Source organism: Pelecanus crispus, chromosome 10, assembly GCF_030463565.1.
Source record: "Pelecanus crispus isolate bPelCri1 chromosome 10, bPelCri1.pri, whole genome shotgun sequence".
NCBI lineage: Eukaryota > Metazoa > Chordata > Aves > Pelecaniformes > Pelecanidae > Pelecanus > Pelecanus crispus.
In genome coordinates, this window is record NC_134652.1 from 6,064,934 (window position 1) to 6,087,501 (window position 22,568).

The 22,568-nt window shown below is 37.2% G+C and overlaps 1 protein-coding gene across 5 annotated transcripts in view; it reads left to right on the forward strand.

The window, feature by feature from the left end:
- Window positions 1-22,568, forward strand: part of ATE1 (arginyltransferase 1) — an 87,099-nt gene that overhangs the window by 9,444 nt on the left and 55,087 nt on the right. Inside the window, exons 7-10 of one of the 5 annotated variants that reach the window (XM_075717395.1) lie at window positions 1,656-1,784; window positions 2,833-2,961; window positions 14,801-14,833; window positions 21,373-21,554. In XM_075717395.1, the coding sequence (XP_075573510.1) occupies window positions 1,656-1,784; window positions 2,833-2,961; window positions 14,801-14,833; window positions 21,373-21,554 (473 nt within the window). The remainder of the gene's footprint in view (window positions 1-1,655; window positions 1,785-2,832; window positions 2,962-14,800; window positions 14,834-21,372; window positions 21,555-22,568) is intronic. The other 4 variants (XM_075717397.1, XM_075717396.1, XM_075717398.1 and 1 more) reach the window with 4 other exon arrangements.

Here is a 22,568-nt window from a genome sequence, read left to right on the forward strand (position 1 = left end):
TTGGAATATATGTGGTACTGCCTGATATCTATATGGTGCAGCTGAGCTCTGTGTAACCACAAGAGGGTGCTCTTGCACTTGCAGTCAGTCGCAGCCGAGTGCAGTACAGTTCCCAAAATAACTTGTAAATTGGTTTCATACAGTGTGACTTGAAAATGAAAGACTTGGAATTAACGGAGTGTTGAATGATGAGAGAGGTTCAATATTTAGTTCTGCAGTATATAAATACTTAAGCTATCTATGCTAATGAATCTTGACAAGAAAGCAGTAACTGTTCGTAAAATTAAACAGATAAGAAGATAGCTGCTCTTTATAAACATCGTTGATATGTGTTGATGTCTTTGGAAGCTGTAAAAGTGATGGTAGAAAATGCTGCTTAATACAGTGGTTGCCATTAAATCTGTTAGTAATATGGAGACAGTCATCTGGAAGACTTTTGGACTTTCTAACCCATAAAATCATTTTTTTTTCTTTTTTTTTTTCTTTCTTTTTTTTTTCCTGGAAGCTGGAAAACTATCTGAGTATAGGTATTTTCCTGGAGTTACTATTATCAGTGATGGTGTTGGAAGATAAATTTTTTAATATTCTTTTGGTAATTGTTCAAAGAGATAGTGATGATGACTTAAAAGATTCACTTTGAATAACTGACAAGAAGCTGTGAAATGGATCCATCTCACTGACTCCTCCAGATTCTCTGATGAGTCGTATAACAGAAGTACGACGACTTTGTCTGAACATCTTCATTTAGAAGATGCAGGGAGAATTAAAAGGAGGATGGTTCCAGCAGTGTTTTCCTAGATTGTCTTTGCTCCTTACTATGGTTGTCAAGTGTGGTGTTTTGGTTGTTTTTGGTTTGGCTTTTGTTTTTTTTTTTTCTTTCTTTTTTTTTTTGTAGATCAGAACCAATGCTATTTTTGAAATTAGAACCATACTGAAAATTAAGTGCTTTTTGAAATGGAACATGTCCTTAAATATGCTTGAAAAGAAATGCACTGTTGTTCATGTGATAGCATTCTTTTGGTTAAGGAGCAATCACTTTTACTAAAACCAATTTTTAATTTGTAGATTTTGTAAAAATAATTGTCTTATTTTTGTGTGTGTAAGGGTGATGGTGGGGAAGATGGATAACTTCCTATTACAATTAATTCATAATTGAATATGGAAACATTGTTTCATCTTCCTCTTTGAATTTGAAAAATATCAATAAATCCCCGTGGGATTATTGCAAAAAATCATGGTCTTTATCTAAAGAGCACAGATATGAGTCTTCCAGATGCCTGGGTCCTTCAAGTATTTTTCAGTGTAGCATGAAACTATGAGAGAGGATTTTAAAAAGTACAGCAAATATCTTTAAAATGTCAATCTGCATACCATTTGTTGGTATTATTTCCTGAAAACTATTTGTGTAGTTCTCCTATAGGCATTTTAGCCATCTTAATTTGCAGTTTGAAAACGTTATATGTTATTCAGTGTAAATATAAAAGCCTTCAGTAGCCTAAATTGAGCTGAAGAATTGGAAGGCTGTTGGCTAAGATTAATTAAATTGTTAGGGCCCTTGTGCAGGAATTCAAAATGTCTCTCTGTTGTGATGTTTGTGTATGTATTTAGTTATTGCATGATGTTGTAATAATAAATGTGTTTAACTTCTTCTGAAGGTGAGGGTGGTGAGATCATCTCCACCAAGTTCACAGTTCAAAGCCACATTTCAGGAGTCTTACCAGGTCTATAAACGTTACCAGATGGTTATTCACAAGGACCCACCTGATAAACCAACTATAAATCAGGTCAGAAGGCCAAATTAATTTTATGGAAAGCTCAGCTTCCCCTCTATTTCATGTGTCTTGTTTGTAGGAGAAACAAATGTGGATTTTATATCCATTGCATACTCAGGCATGTGTCAAATACTGTGTCAAAGAAAATCAACGTCCTGAAAGTGCAAACTCTTTTGATACCTCTTTGTGAGTGCCACAAATATTTGGTCTTAATTGCAGACAGAAAAGTTAAGGAAGTTACGTGGGGATGCTGTTGGGTAAGAGATGGAGAGGATGAAGCTTTTGGAGATAGATATTGTGGGCCTTATAAACACAAATCTCATAAGAACTAAAACCACCTGGACACCCTAATAACTAGCCTCGTTGGCTCTGGTTTGAATGCTTCCATAAGGAGGAACAAGCATGATCAGGGCCAGCATGTGAGTGAAGAATTTATCACACAGAGAAATTGTTGGTTTAAGGTTCGCAGATGTTTTATAAACCTCTTCATTTTCAATATAAGCCCTTCAAGGAGTAATCAGCACGCTCCATCTAAACTACACATTGTTACCGCTTGTTGTAATGACCAGGCGGTGTGTAATAGTTAGCTGTCAGACATACTACCTCTCTAATACTGCAAAGAAAAAAAATTCAGGCGCTGGGAGAAAAAGTTTATGTAGCAAGAATATGTAATTGCCAAACTGGGGCAATGAGTGATGTGCCATTAAAAAGAATACATTTTAAAAGTCCTTCAGACCGTACAATGAAAATGAAATTTGTGGTTGATTTGTTAGATAACTTGGTCAAAAAATAGGTTCAATAAACTGGTGCTTTGAAGTGTTGTAGTGTTACACAATTTTTATTCTTGAATGAAAGTATCGACGGTCAGTTGAAGCTTAGTGTTAGTTGTCAGACTTTCCCCCGTGGGAGGATTTTCTTGTTACTATGTTTGAAGTAGAAAACTGACTTCAGAGGCTTTGAAGTGGATAGGAGGAGATCTTTCACTAGCCTTACCTTCAGAAGCATATTATCTGATTATATGCACTCAAAATAGCATGCTTGTATTTTCCTTGCTCTGAAGGTGAGGTTAGTACCTGTTTCCTTTGAGGACCCCCAGTTCAAATCATCCTTCAACCAATCAGCCTCTTTATTTGCCAAGTATCAGATGGCTATACACAAGGATACACCTTCTGAGTGTGGCGAAAATGAGGTACAGTTCACTGCATGCACCTTCATGAAAACATCTTTTTAAATGCACAGTTAAATGCTGGGAAATGCTGTCTCTTAGAGTGATTCTAAATATTAAAATATTGCCCTTTCCATGTGGGAGGGAAAGCGTTGTGGTGTTTAGCAAGCTTCTGTTGCAGGCTTCAGTCCAGGGGAAACGGAGTTGAAGAGAGAAGGATTATATACCACCATAACTAAAAAACTTTTAGTAATGAGTTAAGTAGAGCTGCTGTTTGTACATGATTTGTAAAGAGGTCTGGGACTTGAGATTTCCACTGGAAATGGGATAATAGTATGGAAGTGCTTTTCTGATGGCAAAAGCATCTTCTGCTTTAAAGCTGTTTGGTACCTTTTCCACATTTCTCCTTAATTTTTTGTTGACTTGCTTAATTTAACAGGTGAAGGTTTAAAAAAATCTCAGTTTTATTCACACTTCGTTGCTAAGCATACCTCTCAACTAGAATTCACCTTTGCAGTAGAAATAGTGCAAAAATATTCCCGCCAGCTGATTGTCTGAGATTCAGTGAGAGTATCTTGTATATGAATAAAACCTGCTTTTAAAATGGTGTTTACGGGATGCTAATCCTAATCTAATAAGTTAAAAAAAAAAAAAAAAAAGTACTTGTAGGGTTCTAAACAAGCAGCTATTCTCCATTTCTCTGGCAGGTGGCACAAGATTTGCATTAGTAGAATTAATGAAGCTGCTGCCTCAGATCTGTCATTTCTATCTACTGCAAATATAAGACTTCAATATTGATCGACTCTCTAGTCAGACATTTCTGTTCTTGACAGCAATACTTGCAGAAGTGATACCTAGTAAGCTGTGGCTGCTTTCCAGGTAGAATAATAAAACCATGTAATCATTTTTGGCTCTAGGTCAAAAGAGTGTAAGGAGAGCTTTTTTGTGAGATCTCTCTAATGCTACTGTGGAAAGCCATAAAATTTATTCCACTTTGTTTTGTGAAATAATAGGACTCATAACACTATGTAGTAGTCTCTGCCCTTTTTATAATTGCTGACATAAATTGGGTTAATTATAATAAGGTAAAAATTGGGAACATACCAAGAAAGATTGAGCTATTTACTAGATTGGTACCAGGCATCACCTGGCCTGAGTAGGGACTTGATTTGTCTGCTACAATGAATGTATTTCAGCCCTGATGCTTAGAGCGTATGTTCCACCATGCTTTTGCTCTGAAAATCTTGCTGCTGCAGAGAGGGTGGTAAGAACTTCGTATACTTGCTTATTCTTTGTTTAAAATTAAGATTTTTTTTTTTTTAATGCAATCATTACATCATGAAGAATCAAGAGCAAAATCATGATGGCTGCAGTTCAGCTCTGAATAGCAGCTAGCTCTCAGTTAATTTAATCCCTGTTTGGGTCAGAGTGCATGGTTTGGTGCAGACTTGGGTTTGATGGCCTTAATTGCCCATGGAACTTTGTTTTTCAACCGAGGGAGTCTAGGGGAGGAAAGATTATAAAGGTACATTAAGGACACTTCTGGTTTCTACCACCTTAAGGTGTAAAGTCAGTCATGGGAGTTCCTGTTGAACAGGAAGGAGGTGGATTTCTGTGCATACTGCTCATAGTTTAATGGGTTCTTATCCTCATCTTTTTCCTTGTTACTTGCCGTAGGCATTTCCCTACTCTGCCTTTATCTTCTCTCTCTTGCATCATGTTTGTTCAGGTAATATTCCAGAGGAGACATAGGATCTTCTCTGAAGCTTCTAGTAAATGTCAAAACTCGGTCTGATGCTGATGGCTTTTAATTGAGGCCCTTCTTTAGCACTGGTAAATTATCTTGTGTGTTCATGTGACTATCTGGCTAAGAAGGTCTTTCTACTGACAGTTATTAGGCACTAAAGGTCTGTCACTTCAATCAAAAGCATTTTGTATTTGATGCCTGCAAGAAGTAAACTGAAGAATACTTTACACAAAATGTTTTGATGTAGGTTAGAAGCCTTTTTTCTTTTGTTGTTGTGGGTTTTCTTTTTTTTAATACTGAATTTGTGTGGGAGGAGAATTATCTAAGTCACTTTTAAGAACAGAAGATACCAAGTAGGGTAAAACTGATCCAAGTTATTGAGAGAAAGGGTGGAAAATGCTATTTGAAAGACCTGAAACTTTTTCTTCTTCCTGTTTTTCAGACTTTTTAATATATCATACAGACACTATGGAGCCAAGCGGTTCTTTAAGTAAAGGTAGAATGAAATTCTGTCCTATACACAGGGCTTTTTATCAGGGTAGTAACAAGTCTGCTTTGGGCTTTAAACTGGCAAATGTCCAGGAATTTTTTTGCTCTAAAAATTAAATTTAGCTTTTAATCTGTGCAAGCTAATATATCTGTGTATGGTAGGTGAACCTCCTTTTCAGGGAGAGTCCTGCACACTTTTGTGTTTGGAAAGTTTCTAGTTTAGGAAACGTATTTAATTTTATATTTGGCTGAACACTTCATATTCAGAAACCTGCCTATATTTAAATTCAGAATCCAACAAAAATTTTTATGGGACATATTAACAACAACTTTTTGGAATATATTCTTAGATCGTTGGCACTGCAATAACTGTCTGCCTATATTAGATGCTAGACTAATTTAATATTAACCTTATTACATTAAGAGGCAATCTTAGGAATAGATTTAGAATTTTGGTGATTATTTGAAAATAACACTAACGCAGAAAGTTATAAAACGGTTCACAATATTAACAAAAGGTATGTGAACCATGAAGCCGATTATTGCTCAATGAGTGTGAAAGGAGGCCCTCTTTTTGCACCTATGCAATGTCTCTACATCTTTTCGTCAAGATTTTATGTGAGAAAGGGGACTAGATCATTTCCAGGGCAGAGAATCCATTGAATACTTGACACCAAAGATTTCTTTGAACTTCTAGGCACTCTCTGGTTAATGCCAAACTGAGGCCAGTGATAACTGGCGTTTCAGTGCCCGTCAAGATGATGGCTCTTTTCAAATTTTGCCTTTTCCTCCTTTCTTTCTTCTCTCCTCCTGCATCTCTGATGGAGACTTCAGTAGCACTAATAATAGTGTGTGTTCATTACGCAGAATCTAGTTTGCGATTCTGCTGAGGAGAGTCCTGCGATGCATTTTAGTGATGCAGGACTGATTTCTGATTGAGGCAGTAACTTCTATATGTTCTAATAAAAAGCAAGGTAGAAATTTCATGGTGGAATAAACTTTTTCCAAGTGCCAGAGTTGGTGTTACCCCTGCGGTGACGAAACTTGCCTTTTCTGTGGAAGCATCATTATAATCTTCAGTGCTGCTCTCATGGGCGAGTAGAGGATTTGGTAAGGTAGAAGTATGTTTGCTATCTGCCAAATAAGTTAATATTCTAGGAACAGTTTTGAGTATTTCCTTGCTCCTGGGATTAAAACCAGTTTAGCTTGCAAGTGAAAAATTTTCAAATCTGTTTTTGTCTTGACATAGAAGCTACAACTATATTCTGCATAGGCTTTTAAACTCTTGATTATCCCCTTTTCTCTTAGTTTGTCTGGTATAAATTGAACTTCCCTTGGAATCTTCTCAACCCTCTCAAAGGCCTTTGGTCAGTTGCTACAGCTTTTCAGCTTCAAAACTGACCTGGCTGTCTGTGCGTCGGAGTGCAGTCAAGTACTGATGTTACGCAAAGTTGTTGGCACCTAAGAATATTTATGTCAGCATATTTTCATTGAATTGAATTGGTGTCCTGAGGAAAAGCATAGCAAACGATTTTCTAATTAAAGGTTGCTTCATAATACTTGCTCTTAAGTAGTGCTGTGGAAGAACTGATTTTTCAGTTTTTTTTTCTCTGTGGGAACACAAAACCCTATTAAGCTGCTATGTAAATGCATAGTCATCCACTGTTTTAGTAATATAAGTACTCTTATCTTAAAATGAGTTGTTGGAAAAAATCAGAAGAATTAGGGGGAACCTCAACAGATGATTAAGTGGTATAAAGTAAAGTATAAAGAGCTTCTGAACGAGGTAAGATACAGTCATGGAAAATGGGTGTATCACTGCTTATTGGAGAAGTTTATCCAACGCTACTCTTGAATTAGCCAAGTCCCTGAACTGCTCATTTTTGGAAGCTGTGAAAATGTGCAAGGGAAGAATCTGTTTTAGAGTTTGTCACATTCGATGTATTTCCTCTGGCCCTTTATGGAAGTGCTGTACATGGACCTTTATCTCGTGTCCAAGATAGTAGTTGCCATGTACTGTTCCCAATATAATAGAGCTATTATTCACTAGCTTTTTGCCGGGCGGGGGGGGGTTGGGGTTTTTTTGCTAAAGTAGTGGAAGACTATAATCATGTTTAGTATGAGGATCTGTGTCTATAACATTCAAAAAGCTACTCATGTAATCAATTCCAGGGATTTATTTAACATGTCTACAAGTTACTTGTTTGGGTTTTATTCTGCTTGGCTGGTGGTTATATTTATTTTGTGAAATGAGTCAAGCTGTAATGAAAAAAATTGAAATCATGAAAGCTTAGAAAAACTGAAAAAGGGAGACTTCTATAATGAACAGAGAGGAGATAGTAGGCTGAGCATCCTTTCATTGAACAGGCGTGGTTTCCCTGTATTACCAGTGAAAGATCAGTTGGAACACAAATTATAACGCTGATCAGCAGATCAAGAGTACCATAATTATGCAAACAAATTGTATGAGTGGAGGTTTGTCTACCTTTTTTTTTTTCATTTATCATAAGAAATTTAATAAATCATAATATAGGCTTGTCATAATAATTCATGCACAGAGAAATGGATAAATATGGTTTTGGAGCCTGTATTTTTTTTTTTTAATTGAGTAAATTTTAATAGCATTTGGTTATATTTCTGGGAAAAAATGTGTATATTAGTGTATAGAAGGATGATCTGAGAATAAGACAGAAGAGTGAACTTTTTATGTGTCTTGTATAATCCCAAGAGGCAGAAATACTTTGATAATTGAATCAAGCGCTGGTGCTAGACAGTGCTAGTGGAGGTAGCTTCCCTACAGATGTACTGCTGTCTGTTATTCTGGTTTTACCTCAAGAAACAGACAAGACTATGAGAGTAACCAGGTAGTATTTTATGCTTTAGCTTTGTAGAATTCCAGTACAAAAATCTGACAACAAGGTAGAAACACGATAGAAAGAAACAAGATAGAAACAGTAGCTAGGTCCGAGGGCATAGGCTGGCTCTTCAGATGAGAACATTGGTTTTAAGGAAGCTTAGTAAGAGCAGTCCGTATCTGCAAACCTTTTCAAGTCTTGCTCAACAGCAAAAATACCTGTGTTTCTGTGTAAGAAATGCAGGGAGGGCTTTGCAGAATGCAAGTCACCTGGAAGATGTTATGATCCAGCTCTACCCCAGCTTCAGGATGATTACCAAAGTATGTGGAAATATATGCATGTAAATGTTTCAGAACATTTTGCCACCTGCACGTCCTTTGTGTTTTATATGAAGTGTCAAAATGTATTTCTTGGTATTTAAATGATAGATACAGATGTGGAACTAGGTTTTTTTAATGAAATTAATACAGTGAAAACATTTCTTCTCGGCCCTTTCATCCCAAGAAGGAAATTTTTTGATCCCAGTGATGTAATCAGTAGCTAATTTGGATAGAACAGGGGATATCTCTAGCAGTTCTTCTTATTGAAGTATCATCTCACCAGAGGCATTGCATTTCTGACCCAGTGTTGTCTTTTTTAAAAATGCTTCTTGAAGTCAATTATAGAAGCTGTCAGCATATTTTATACACCCCCCCCCCCGCTCTCTCTAGAAGTTCCCAGCTAGTTTAGTTCTTTAGCTGTATTCAGTTCTTGTGCTAAAAAAAAAAATTAGCACCTATCATTCCAAACTGAGTTTTACATATAACATAGTCACGTAAAAATTTGAAATTAAGCATTTTTCTCCTTCCTGCCTCATCTTTAGTGAACTTAATGACTGATCTGGGTGGTTTAAAACACTGATACAATACACATAGTCCATTAATGTGATTTTTTTTTTTTTTTTTTTAGGCTTTAAGTCTTTTTACAGTAGTCTTTGTCTTTAAGAAACACAGCTGAAGTGTAACTGAAACAAGCTATGTGGCAGCCACACAAGTTAGAAAACATTTCCATAAAAGATCATAAAAATTCTGCAGTAGTTTCCAGAAAGAGCAAGGGTGAACAGTTTATTGCTGTTTAGACCTTCTGAAGCAAATGTTTTATTTAACTTTTCATGAATGTTTTATAATGACAAACTTGTAGAAAAATAGTGTGTGTCTCCGTTCCCTCTGCAAAGCTAGTTGGACACTCTCTTTGCTTCATGCTTAACTAAATATTTGGCTTGGAAGAAAAGAATTTCACAACACACAAAAGATACACTGTTTGAAAAGGTGCAAAAAATTACTGAAATAGGTATAGTGTTTTTTTTTCTTTCCCAGTTTTTTTTTTTTTAATTGCCTCCCAGAAATCCACTTGAACTAACACAGAAAGATGAGTGAGTAGTCTGGGAAATGCCAAGGAGCACGTTCCGATCAGTTTGAAAGCTGCTATCAGCAGCCAGTTGCAAGCTTTTAGGTCTCTAACCTAGTTTCCTCTTCTGTTATTTTCTGGTGAGAGAACGCTTAAAAAATCAATAGCCTTCGTGGTTATTTTTAACCTTGTGTAGCTTGCCTTGGCAGCCATGCGTTTCTACAATGCTCTCGAATTAGATCGTCTGTCCTTGCGGTGGATGGCAGCGCTAATCTGGTGGTTGGCTCTCCGTGGTTGGCTGCTGCCGCGGCAGAACGTCCCACTGCAATGAGCTTGCGTTTCAGATTTCTGATAATGCTGACTTAAAGACTTACAACTAGTACTTCTGTATCAGCCTGGTTCCTTCTGTTTACTTGTGTGGCCCTCGTGACTGTAGTGCTGCGGATTCATGGATTTTATTCTTGAAATGCCTATAAGAGCCTAAGATTCTTTTTGCATAACAGTTTACAATGTTTTTCCTGATTTTGACACTGTTTTCTGTAGAAATCCGTATAAAATTAAAAATAACTTTACTGTAAGACTGACAGATCTCCATTATTTTGAGAGTAAGTTTCTTCTGAGCAGACAAAGCCGCAGTGACTTTTGTCACTCCATAAGGGAATTGAAATTTCAATTCTGAAATGTATGTTCTGTCCCATCAGCAAGTATTTCTGTTTCATTAGTCATTCATTATTGTACTGAACACTACATTTGAGGCATGCATTTAAACTTTAAATCCTCTCTTTCCTTATGCACTATGTTTTGAAAGCTCTTTCTTCACCTTTGGGTATCTCTGAAACTGTATTTTGTTAGCGTTCCTATATTTTTGTAACTCACTTGAAAATGCTAAATAGAGCCAGCCCCAGACTAAGTCTTTGATTCCTCTGCTAACTTAGCTCTACTATATTGCCTACTTCAAGGCTAGCAGGATAGCTCAGCACCATCTTGCCTGGTTAACGTGCTACATTTTGTCCCATTTTCCCAAATTTTACAGAAAGTTACAGAATTGTGTTCACTTTTCAGCTTAATTTCAATCTGTTCCTAGTTAGTTTCTTTCTATTGTTTTTTTGGGGGGGTCTTTTAATAGATTCTTCTAGCCTTACTGAAAGTTTGACTTATTTTTTTTATTGTTTATTTTTTACTTTTTTCACTCCACAACTTTATGGTTAATATTGATTCTAGTCTGTTTTGGCTAGAGAGAATTAAGTCAATTAAAATATGGCAGCCCAATGCACAAAATAAATCCTAACTCATTTCCTAGGATGATGTGTGCTTATGGCTACAGACCAAGTTCTTTAAAAAGTAAACTGCCTTAGAAGCAGTTTTTGTTGATGAACAAGGACATGTTAATGTTTGAGAGTAAAAAACTCTTTATCCTGAACCTGTAAGAAGTGTCAATGTCTTGAAAGGAATAGAGCTGAAAAGGGGGACGTGGCTCCTCTCTTTGGTGGTGGCAGGATGTCCTACACACTCGTGCAGGGTTTGCATGAAGCCAAGAGGAGCTGGAGAAACCAGGAAAAGAGTTTGACCTGGAAAGGAGTTTCTAGAGAAGCAAACCCCAAGAAACCTCTCTCCTCTCTACAAGGATCCTACCTCTTCGTTTCCCTGCATATGTAAGATAGCTAGCAATTGCCCTACTTGAGGAGGAAAAACTGTTTATAAAATGAATATATAGGGGAGATGCCAGGAGCCCTCTAGAAAGAATGCCATCTTTTTGTGGCCTGTTTCTTGTTAGTGGGTGCACTAAGATTTGTTTGGCCACTTTTAGTTCCAAAGGTGGGGAAGCATTCATTATGTTGGTCTTGGAAAGAGGGCGGGAAGAGCCAATAAACTCGCTTCATACACTGGAACTGTAGGTTGTATGACTCGTCTTCTGTATGGAAACTGATAATGTTATTTTTTATTTTGTTATGAGCCTGGCACCTTTATGAAAAACAAAACCAAAAAGGAACCAATGCCTTGGTTTACTTTAATTGCATTCAGAGATTAGATTTAAAAAAAAACCAAACCAGCAAACAAACAACTACCCATATCCATTCCTCACTCCTCCTTTACTCAAAGGAAAAGGGCAAATACTCAGTTTTCCTTGACAGTGAATTGCAAATATGAGCAAACTCTGTCAAAGGGAAAATTATAAATGAACGCCTTTCTGTGCTATCTTCGCATTGAAGAGCTCAGATAATTTTACAGTTGCCGGTGACGACGGTTCTGAGCTGTTTTTTCCTGTAGAAGGCTGTGATGTCATCGTGTGACGTCAGTAACCCTTGCTTTCAGAAAGTTACCGAGCTACCAGGTGAAACGTTCTGATTTACCATGTGAGCACCTGATATCTTCCCCCACTTGTAAAAGGAAGCAGGTGTTAACACTCTGGTTTTATTACAGCTTTTTAAAGCTGTGCACATGTTTTACTTGAGCAAGTAGCTTTGGGCTGAATCAAATCTTCCTTTTGTTTTCTGCCTTTCCCCCCCCCACACTTTGATTTAATTCTCAGTGATGTATTCCTCTCTTAGTTTTATTAATTATGTTTGAACTTCTTTCATGTTGTTCTGTTGATCTTTCAGGCAATTGTAATTAGTTTGCACCAAAGTAAGAATCTTGTGGATTTCATATATACGTTATATAGTTTTTTAAAAGACTGAAGTTTATGTAGTTCAGTTTGAAATTAAAATTAGAAAAGCATGACTTTGTGAAAGGAGTTTTAATTGTGCTTGTGTGACAGATTGAGTTATTTTACATGCAACACCAGCTTTTGACTGTATTTCTTTCATGGTTTGTGAATCATTTTTGAATTGTGTTCGTAATAATCTTGCAGTATGAAATGAGGTTGTTAATGTAGAAACTGAATCTTACTTTTACTGCAGTTTAAATAAATGTATAGACTAGGTATAGTCCTGGGTTATGATGAAAGTGCTGTGAATTTGGGGGTGGGAGGGGAGAGTAAGGGTTGAGAAGATAACAGCAGAGGCCAGTGGATCTAAAATACTTATTAAATTCTCCAGCTCTATGTGTCAGTTAATTCTTCCTTACAAAAAGAAAACCAAACCCCCCCAAAACCAAACAAACCAAAAAACTACAACAAACCCACAGCAAAAAATTGTTGGGTTTTAGGGTAATCATTTCTTAATTGACTTCTAGAGAAGATTCACAGGCTTGTAGGACTTGATTAAGAAAATTGTCTAACCTGAGAACTTTAGCAGGTATCAACAGGTGAAATAATATGTAACAAGACTTGCAATGTTTTTTTCCTCCATAAAATTGTGATACAAATCCAAGTGCAGTTATAATTTTTTTTTTTTTTCTAGCCAGCAGTAGAGATAGCTGTAACAGTATATACTCCCTAGCAAGCAGCAGTTATGCTCAGGTACACTTAAAAAGTTCCCCCTGACCCCCAAAGCCAAGGGCTTGTGCAGCAGAGTCTGGAGAATGGATAAAACTATTTGAAAAGTATCGTTGGCTCGGTTTTCTCACCCATAGGGTTTAACTTGCACTATAAAGCTAAAGTTACAGATTAAGAACTATTGGGGGTCTTCTGACATGAAAATTAGTAACATGTGGTTTATTTTTTCTGAAGCCTGCACATTCTAAAATCACTGGCTGTAAGGACTGATGCACTTACGGCACAGGAATTTGTAACTCTCTGTTCTTTTTTTATGGGAACATAACTCAATAATTCAAATTTTGAATTACTTTTTTTTCCCTCTTGTTCTCTCTCCCTATCCACCAAATCAATAACAATTCTAGAATTTAATTAAGATATCGCAGTTATTCATTTTTCCAAACTGAGTAGTTTAGAATGGTGGGGATTAGATCTGAAATGGTTAATCATAGGAAATACACAATTCCGTCTTCACCAGCACCTTATAGAGATTCAGTGTTCTTCCATAAAGTCTGTATCCAAAAGTTTACCATTCATCTGTAGATCAGCTACTGCTATGTCTTTGAGGGGGAAAAATCCAAAATATGACTTCTGCAAAGTCTTGATTATTTTAGCATCAACAGATGCACTCGCTTACAGACCCAGTCTTGGAGAAGGTTAAGGTTGTGTTCACTTTGAGCTACAGTGAGAATGGTCCAGATAATGTTTGCAGATCCATATGTCTATCTACCAGAGGCTGTGTTTTTATTTCTAAAATCTGCTTTAGAGCACCTTCTGAAGAAAAGAGAAAGTTTTAATTACTTAGGCTGTATATGGAGCTCCATCCTAAGTCAGCAGCTTACAGTGTTGGCACCTTTTATTGTTGCCTGCCTTCCTTTTCTCCCCTTCCCTGGGAAAAATGGGACGACTGACAAGTAATCACCCCGTTTTTTGTATTCCCCTTTAAACAGAATAATCTTCTTTAATTAATCTCAGAAATTCATAGAATTCTTGGCAAGAAAATCTTGATAACGATCAAGTTTTTGTCTGTATATAGTCTTTTTATCAAGCTTTTAATTAAAAGTTCCTATTTACTATTACTTTGCAGTTTGTGAACTGCTGACTTATTAAATCATCCATCTATTACAAGAGGGGGGATTAAACTCTGTAACACATACTAGCTTTTTAACAAAGGAGTGTTTCGGGCTTAGATACATTCCAGAACTTTGTAACATGTTTAATGTGGAATCCACCAATAAGGAAGTATTTGTATCAAATAAGTAAATTATGGTAAATAAATAACTATTGTATTTTATTACTCTTAGAATCTTGAATAAGCTCCAGATCATTAAAACCTTACCTTTTTGATTGATTATCTGCAGCGCATAATTTTGTATTGAGTAAAGAATTGAGTTTTGAAAATACTTGCACTTTCAGGAAGTTGATTTTTTTTTTTCCCCCCTCCTCTTCTTCCTCTTCTTTAGACTTAAAACAGGCTTGTTTATGATTTTGAATGTAAATAGACTTAATCAATTTATACTAAGAACCATGAGGGCTCTAACCCCCTTGCTTTAGCGATGGGGCACGTACCAGTGGAACGGTGGGAAAAGACTCCCTGCTGCAGGCAGTCACAGAGAAGGATAATGTGTAATTTTGAATTAAAGACACCAGAAACAGAACCTGTATTACAAGGTGATAATTCTCTTGCATCACATTTTAAAAAAAATCTTACTCTTTTATAAGAAGGAAGTACTTCGGATGGTTAATTATTATATCTGTACTTCTAAACAGAAAGTGGGAGATGGTTTATGGAAATTTGGTTTTAACTCTTAAAATCTGATGGTGTTTGTCAAATACATGGTTTTGAAAGATTGTATTTGTCTGACTGTTAATGTGTCCTGAAGTATTGCTAATATTTTTCTTGTTTTTCTGCTTTGCATATTTGGACTGTCTTCCTGGGCACGTATTTCTGATGAATCTACCTTGACCCAGTTCACACGATTCCTCTGTGATTCTCCTCTGGAGGTATGCATTTGTTCGACATGCTGGTTTTGAAATGAATGTATTCTTTCCTCTTCACTCTCTGGAGAGAGCTAACCGTTATGGTATAGGTGGTATAGATGGGTGTCACAATATTTGTATCATCACCGACTGGTAAGGAAGACAACGCTGCGTTTTCAAAGGAGTCTGACGACTCCTCCACTGGATGATAAGCTACCACTGAATTTCATATCACTGCATTAAGAAACAGTAGCAGAAAGTGCTGTGTCTTTTCTGTTCTTGATGTATTTCTATGAAAGGAAAAAAATGTATTCCTAAATAACTTACTGAACTGGTATATCACTACAATCCGAGTTAAAAGTTTAGGAGAGATGCTGTTGCTTCATTTCAAGTAACTGAACTGCTGCGGATTTCTTGCAGTGTCTTTCTTGTTAGTCTTAAAGAGTTAAGTACCGCGTGACTGTAATGAAATTGTCAGGTTATAGTAATTACGCTAGTAATTTGATATGTCGCCGTTTGAATGAATCCATGTGTGGAGAGTTTGTTGCTGTTCTCTGCTGAGTCCACTGGCCTCTACATTCCTGAAAGCTGAAGAGTAATAGAGCTCATTAGACTTTATAGGAAAAGGGCTTTTATCACCTCGTCAACTCAGGCAGCAGACTGCCATTATATTCTTAATTTTGTATGGCTACGTATATGTTGATGCACACTTCCCTGCCAGGTTTATACCAGTATTGTTTCTTACAGACACTTTTTATTGACATTTCGAAGCTTGAATTAAATTTTGTGTGGCACCACTACAGATGTCTTCAATTAGATGAAGTTAAATAAAAGGGGTTGTATATCAGAGGCCAAGGCATTCTTGAAATTCTTTATTCTGAAACAGTTGCCACAAGCAAATCTACTAGTATGTAGTCTGTTTACTCTTCTGAACAAAAATAATTTAAAATCAAATTTAAATCTTACATGATTTCAATTTGTAATTTTTTTAATATTTAATATTGTTATCAGCTGCAAATAATACGAACACCCAAACTCTTCCTGTCTCTTTTTTTATTTCTTCATTTTATTATTCTGTTTTGTTTCAGTTTTGGCTATGGGCTCTGGCACAAAAAATGAATAGTTTAAAAAATGATATGGTCTATAGTAGCAGAAAACTAGGCAATTTTCTAGCAGTGAACAGGATAATGTAGAGAGAACTGTTTGAGGTTTTTTATTGATCTTTTTGTCTGAGAAGCTGCATTTAAACGTTTGCCTTTTTACCACTTCACATGTGCAAATACTACCGTGTTTGGAGAGGTATGGTTGTAATGGTTTGGTATAGGAGAACTGCATGGAGGAGTCTTAACCAAAGACTGGTGTGGCCTGGTACCATGCTGCTGCCGAAGTGGGAGTGTTTATGGAAGGGCACAGGGAAAATCTGAACTGCTGAGGGTGGTTTCCTAGGTTTTGGTGCTCAGAGAGTGAGGGGGGTGTGCTGGGCCAGTGGTTGTATGGGCATCATTAGTAGTCATCTCTGCGTTTGTCCTTCCCGAGTTGTTCCATGTCGTCTTGATACAACAGTTGGAACGAGCCTCGGTACTCTGATGCGCCGTGGCATTATGCAGTCAAATGATGGTTTTCTTTGGGCTTTTTTTGATTTCAAATCCTTCTCTAATTGCTCTTTAGTCTTTTTCTATTTTGACTGATGCTGAGCATTAAATCAACAACTTCATAAAACTGCTCTCAAAAGCATCTTTTTGAGTGAATTGCTAATTTATACCCATTGTTTTAGATGTGTGTATATAGCAGTATTTTTTCCCCATGCATTTATGTTCCATGTGTTTATGAACATTTGATGTTTCCTCTGCCTTTTTAATCACTCAGTATTATGGGATCTTTCTGTAGTTGTTTACACTCAGCTCTTGTTTAACGCTCCTGAATTATCATCTCAGTTTGCTGCAACATTGTTCAGTCTTCAGTGATTGACGTACCAGTATGGAGAACAGAATCAATCCAGCACGATAGAGTGAGCTGTTTTCCATTATGTAAATGACCATTTGCTCTCACTTTGCTTTTACCCATATTGAGATGCTTTTGAATCCTAAAGAACTGAAAGGCATTTTTGAATCTCAGTCCTTGCTCTTCGAAAAGCACATCAGCTTCTGCTCCACTTTATTTTGCTTATTGATATGTGTTAATTTTTAGGAGATGTAGTAACAAATGATACGGTTACAGGTCTGTAATTCCCAGGATCATCTTCTGTAGAATGTTGTATTTTAGTCACATTCGATGCACTGCTCAGGACTAAATCAAAACTCACTTCATTTAGTGAGCAAATTGCTTTTTTCCTTACAGTGGTGTAGACATCACCATGATGTCTCTTGCTTGAAGTCCCTTGTACCTTCACAGCTTCACTAATCTTTTTAGCATTTTAAGCTTACTATCACTGTCCTGATTAAATAGTTGACAGTATAGCCCAAACACTATACTTTTCCAATAAGGTACAGAAGTTAGCGCTGTAGACAGTGTCTTACATTTTGATGCAGTGAGTTGATTTGCTTTTGTTTTCATACGGAATCCCAGAATTGTTCAGGTTGGAAGGGACCTCTTGAGAACACCCCGTCCAACGCCCCCTGCTCAAGCAGGGTCAGCTAGAGCAGGTTGTGCAGGACGGCGGGTTTTGAATATCTCCAAGGATGGAGACTCCGCAGGCCCTCTGGCTAGCCTGTGCCATTGTTTGACCACCTTCTTAGTTAAAACCTGTTTCCTTCTGTTCAGATTGAATTTCGTGCGTTTTAATTTGCACGCGTTGCCTCTTGTCCTGTCAGTGGTAACTACTGAGAAGAATCTGGCTCCCTTATCTTCATTCCCTCCCATCAGGTATTTCTACATACTGATAAAACCTGCCCCCCACGTCGTCTGTTCTCAAGGCTGAAGAGTCCCAGCTTTCTCAAGCTCTCCTTATACCTCAGATGCTCGAGCCCCTTAATCATCTTTACGGCCCTTATGGACTCGCCCCAGTAAGTTCTTATTTTTCTTGCACTGGGGAGCCCAGCACTGGAGCCAGCGCTGCTGATGCAGCCTCAGCAGTGCTGAGCAGAGGGGAAAGCTCGCCTCCCTCCACCCGCCGGCAGCGCTCTGCCTGGTGCAGCGCAGGGTGCTCTTGGCCTTTTTTGCTGCGAGGGTGCATTGCTGACTTTTTTTAATGAAAGCATGCAGTGCTACCTCTCTGCTGACACAGCCTGTATTTGTAGGCTGCTGTCACAGCATCTCCACTAATCCTGAATGAAAGGAGGACGTAGTAGTGAAAAGGAAATACGTTGCTAACCAAGAGATAGAAATCTACCGTATGGTAGGTGGTGTGTGTGCCTTTGGGAAAGGAACTGCTGGAATTAATCACTTCACTTCTTCGGCAAATAATTTCCACTGGAGTGTAGAAGTCAAGGGTTTCCTGGCTTTTTTTTTTTTTTCCCCTCTGTGTAAGGGATAGCATGGATTTCATGTCTTCCTCCTCCCTTGATCCACAGCAGAAGGTAAAATGGAAAAGTTCAAAATAGGAAATTTCATTAAACCTTCCAGAGAAAAAATAATCATGCTGTTAGTATGGTCAGGACCCATTTTCGGTAGGTGAGTATGCCGTGCCTCCTGCAGTTACACACTGGTCTGGCAGGCGGGTTAACAAATGCAATTTCCATAATTATAATAATAATACTAATACTAATAATACTAATACTACTACTACTAATAATAATAAAGTCGTGAAATGTCTCTTAAAAGTAAAGAGAAAGACCAATGTGCTTTGAAGAAAATTGAGTGCTCTCACCATCATTGAAGTTCAATTATAAGCAGTTATTACATTGAGGTGTACTGATTGAGGCAATATGTAATAACAGTTGCTATTAAATATTTAAATTTTACTAACGTGTTATAAAATATGAGCAATCAAATGTGTTCATGGAATCATTAGCTAGCAGAATATGAAGACAGGTAGAATTAACGTGTGATGGAATATATTGTATTTTTCTCTGCCTTATAGTCTAAACATTGGAGAGAAAATTATTTGTTTTAATTTTTGTCTTGGATTTAGTAGTTCTTTTTTTTGATTGTTTCAATATCATCAGATTATTATAAATTCATTGTATTGAAGTTGAGTATAAATTGTTAACTTTAAATAAGTTGGTCCCTCTGGATTGATTCCAGGGTGTTATTTTGGGTAGATAAGGTAAGCTCTCTCTGGTGGGGCTTGCTCACCTGATGTCACTGGTATATTTTACATCACCTTTGACAAACATGGTCCCAGGTGGACATGGGAGTAGTGTGAAATGGTATAACCTGCTTCAAGAAAATGTTTAATATTCTAGACCTGCCTCACGTCAAATTGCCTGGATGGTACATGAGAAATCAGGTTAAAGGAGCCAAGTATTCATTGAGAAGTTGGGGAAAATATAATACCTACACGCATTACAAAGGATTACATTGTATGAAAACTTTTCAAGGAGGAGGAAAACGTTACTCTCTTTAAAAATGTTATTTACTTAATGTAATGGAAATCCCTGAACATTTTGCCTGAAGTCAGTGCTGTGCTTATTACGTTTGTTGCAGAACATAGCCTCTTTTATGCTCATGACATTTCATTGTAATTACATTAGTGAAATAACTGTAGTTTATAATTTACTAGAAGTTCTTAACTGATGCTAATACTTCAGTTTGCAGAGGTCTGGTGGCTGAATGAACCTATGCGATGCCATTTGGAGATTTGGGGTCATGGACAGACAAAGCGTTCGTTTAACTTCAGAAGACTTTGCTTTGAATGAAAATCTTTTCCATGTTGGCTTAGACTATCTTTTTCAACATTCATTCAATCCTGTATGATGAGTTTTTGACAAAGAAAGAAAATCTGTTTGAACCGAAACTTATTTAAGCAAGTCTGTGTTATATTACCAATCACGTTTCTCCTTGGCTTGCAGGAGATATTTCATTTTTTCTGTCACTGGCTGCTCCCTGGTAGCTGAGAGGAGAACTTAACCTGCGCTGAGTAATCCTTTGAGAAAATCTCTTACTTGACTGTGTCCCAGCTTAAAAGTTTTGCTACTGACCATGTGATTTCATTTGGCTTTACTGAAAAGTTGAGGATATTGTATGAAACCGTAACGTTGCATAAGTAGGCTTTACCTGAATGAGAGGAAACCCAGTTTAATGTGCTAGTATCCGCATCTAATATCCTCGTATACTGCAGGTTGAGCTCTCAAACGTTGGATCGTTTTACTTTACAGTATCTGTAGCTCCAAATCTAGTTTTATGCTATAAAACCATATGAAAATGCAAACATTTTATTATATGGCCTTTATTTTGGGACTTACTGGTTGGGTAAGTCAGTTGAAATGATTTTTGTTCACGTGATTGATTTCTTTTGACACATGTGGTACCAATTAGAATAACTTCTACTGCCCATCATCTCTTCAGTCTGCGCTACTGTATCAAAATACTTGATTAAACCCACCTTCTGTTGTTGTAATGCAAAACAGTTGGTAATAGTAGGCAATATTGTCAGATTTATTGAGTGAGAAGCAGCTTTCAGAAGATCTGGCAATGCAGTGAAAAACATGACTAGATGGATAATTAAATTGAGCACAGTGGAATTCAGGATTAAAGTAAACTTGACGTGGGAGAAAATCGCATGCCAAAGTTGGTTGTGTAATACAGTTTAAATTAGGAGATCATTTTCTTCTTAATTTGAAGCATCAGTTTCTGGCTCTAGGTGCTTTACCCCGTCCGGAGGCATATTTCACTGCGCATCCAAAACCACAGTACCCAATACTAGCGAGTTCCTTGGTGTTTTTGCTGAAGATACTCTGATGTGAGCTGACAAAGAAGCAGCTCCACAGTTTCTGTTGCAACAGTTTCAGGTTCTTAGAGAAAAGTTGTTTTGTTGGTCATAAAGAGTAAATCCCACGTGAAGAGTAAGGTGTTCACTTTTTATAAATGTTCTTCTCAAGCAACTTTAATGGCCACTCTGAGAAACTGCATTTCTGTGGCCAAAGTGCTTCCAGTACTTGGGGGCGCAGGGGAGGGAAACAGTAGGGTCACTGCTGTGACACACCATGTTGGAGGAATTAGGCAGTCCAGCCAGCTTTGGGAAACTCCAGCATAGTGTAATGTAATGTCTGCATTTCACCTTCCTGCCTTTCGGCTTCGTCTCCTGTTGAAAAGTAGGTCAAAAAAAAGAATATCTGCAGAATTTGCTTGCATGTAATAATGCATTAATAGCTTGAAGAATCACATTGTTGTTTTATCATTTCAGTAGTATAAATGCTAGATGGCAGAGGCAGTTTGCAGATTTGTGTTTGGCATGGGTGATATGTAGACGTTACTGATCATGAGCACAATGAAGGTCTGGAATTATGCACTCAACAAACATTGTTTTCCCTACCACTCAAATTCCTTTCTTCCTTTTTCTAAACACGGATAGCAGGAGTAATTTGTCATAGTATTTGCTTTTGTCTTAAAATCCTTTCTAAAATTGTTTTTATGCTGAAAGTCTACCTGTCTGACAATTACACCCCTCTTTTGTTTTTGCTTAGGCAGAGAATGCACCAAATGGACCGGAATGTGGTTATGGTTCTTTCCACCAGCAGTATTGGCTGGATGGGAAGATAATTGCTGTTGGCGTAATTGATATCCTGCCCTACTGTGTGTCCTCCGTCTATCTGTACTACGATCCAGACTATTCTTTCTTATCTTTGGGAGTCTACTCTGCATTACGGTAAGAGGACATTTTTGTTATCTTGTTAGGCATAATAGTAAGAATTGATACTTGTCCCTAAACTTGAGCTTTTATTTCCAGTCTAAACATATACTGGTAACACTCTCTCTAGCACAGTGTTTGTGTGGGGTTTTGGTGGTGGGTTTTGTTGTTTGTTTTTTTTTTTTTGTTTGGTTGGGTTTTTAATTCTCTACAGTTGGTTGCATTCCAAATAAATTTTTAATTGTCATCCTTGAATAGGAATATATCTTTCTAGTTAGCTAAATACTTTTAAAGATAAAAAAAACCACTCAGAAATGAAATACCTAGTTCTTATTGCCCCTGAAAATAATTTAGTATTGCTTGGTTTCAGCAGGAAAAGCCCCTTTTTTGTTTGAATAGAAATAATTTTTCCTTTGACCGTTTTCCTTAGCCCAGTCACCAAATGAAATTAATCACTTTTAGAGTTTCATGCACACTGAGATCATAAATAATAGAGTACCTAAAAACCATTGTCTTCTGAATTAGTAGTCTCCTGCTGTACTAGCACTAAGTATATTTTTCAGGTATATTAATCTCATTATCCTTGTCTTTAGAAAGTCTGATGGTGAGAGTAATATTAAGAATTTTAAAGCCTTAAGTTAACTATCAACCTAGACTTGCAAAACAGTAGGAGTAGTGAGTAATGCTTTTCACTGTGCATAAGACTTGTATGCTAAATTGCAAGTTACTGGTTTTCTTCCCTAACCAATTTTATGATTCCGTTATTATTATAAGGAAAAAAAGCCCTAAACAAGTGGAAATATTTGTGCATCTCAATGTTTTTCTTGGCTTTTTTGCTTCTCTGTTTGCATGAAGTAAGCTGGTCACAGACATGTAGTGTTCCTAGGGAGGTTCTCATGAAGCAGTTGGGTTTGAGCCTCGTGCCTGACATGTCTATTTTCAAGTTTCCCTAGGTTTGAGAAGTTCTAGCAAAAGTCTTTACCTGTTGAGATTTGCGCTACGCTCTTTCAGGTATGAAAGTAGCGCTAGAAT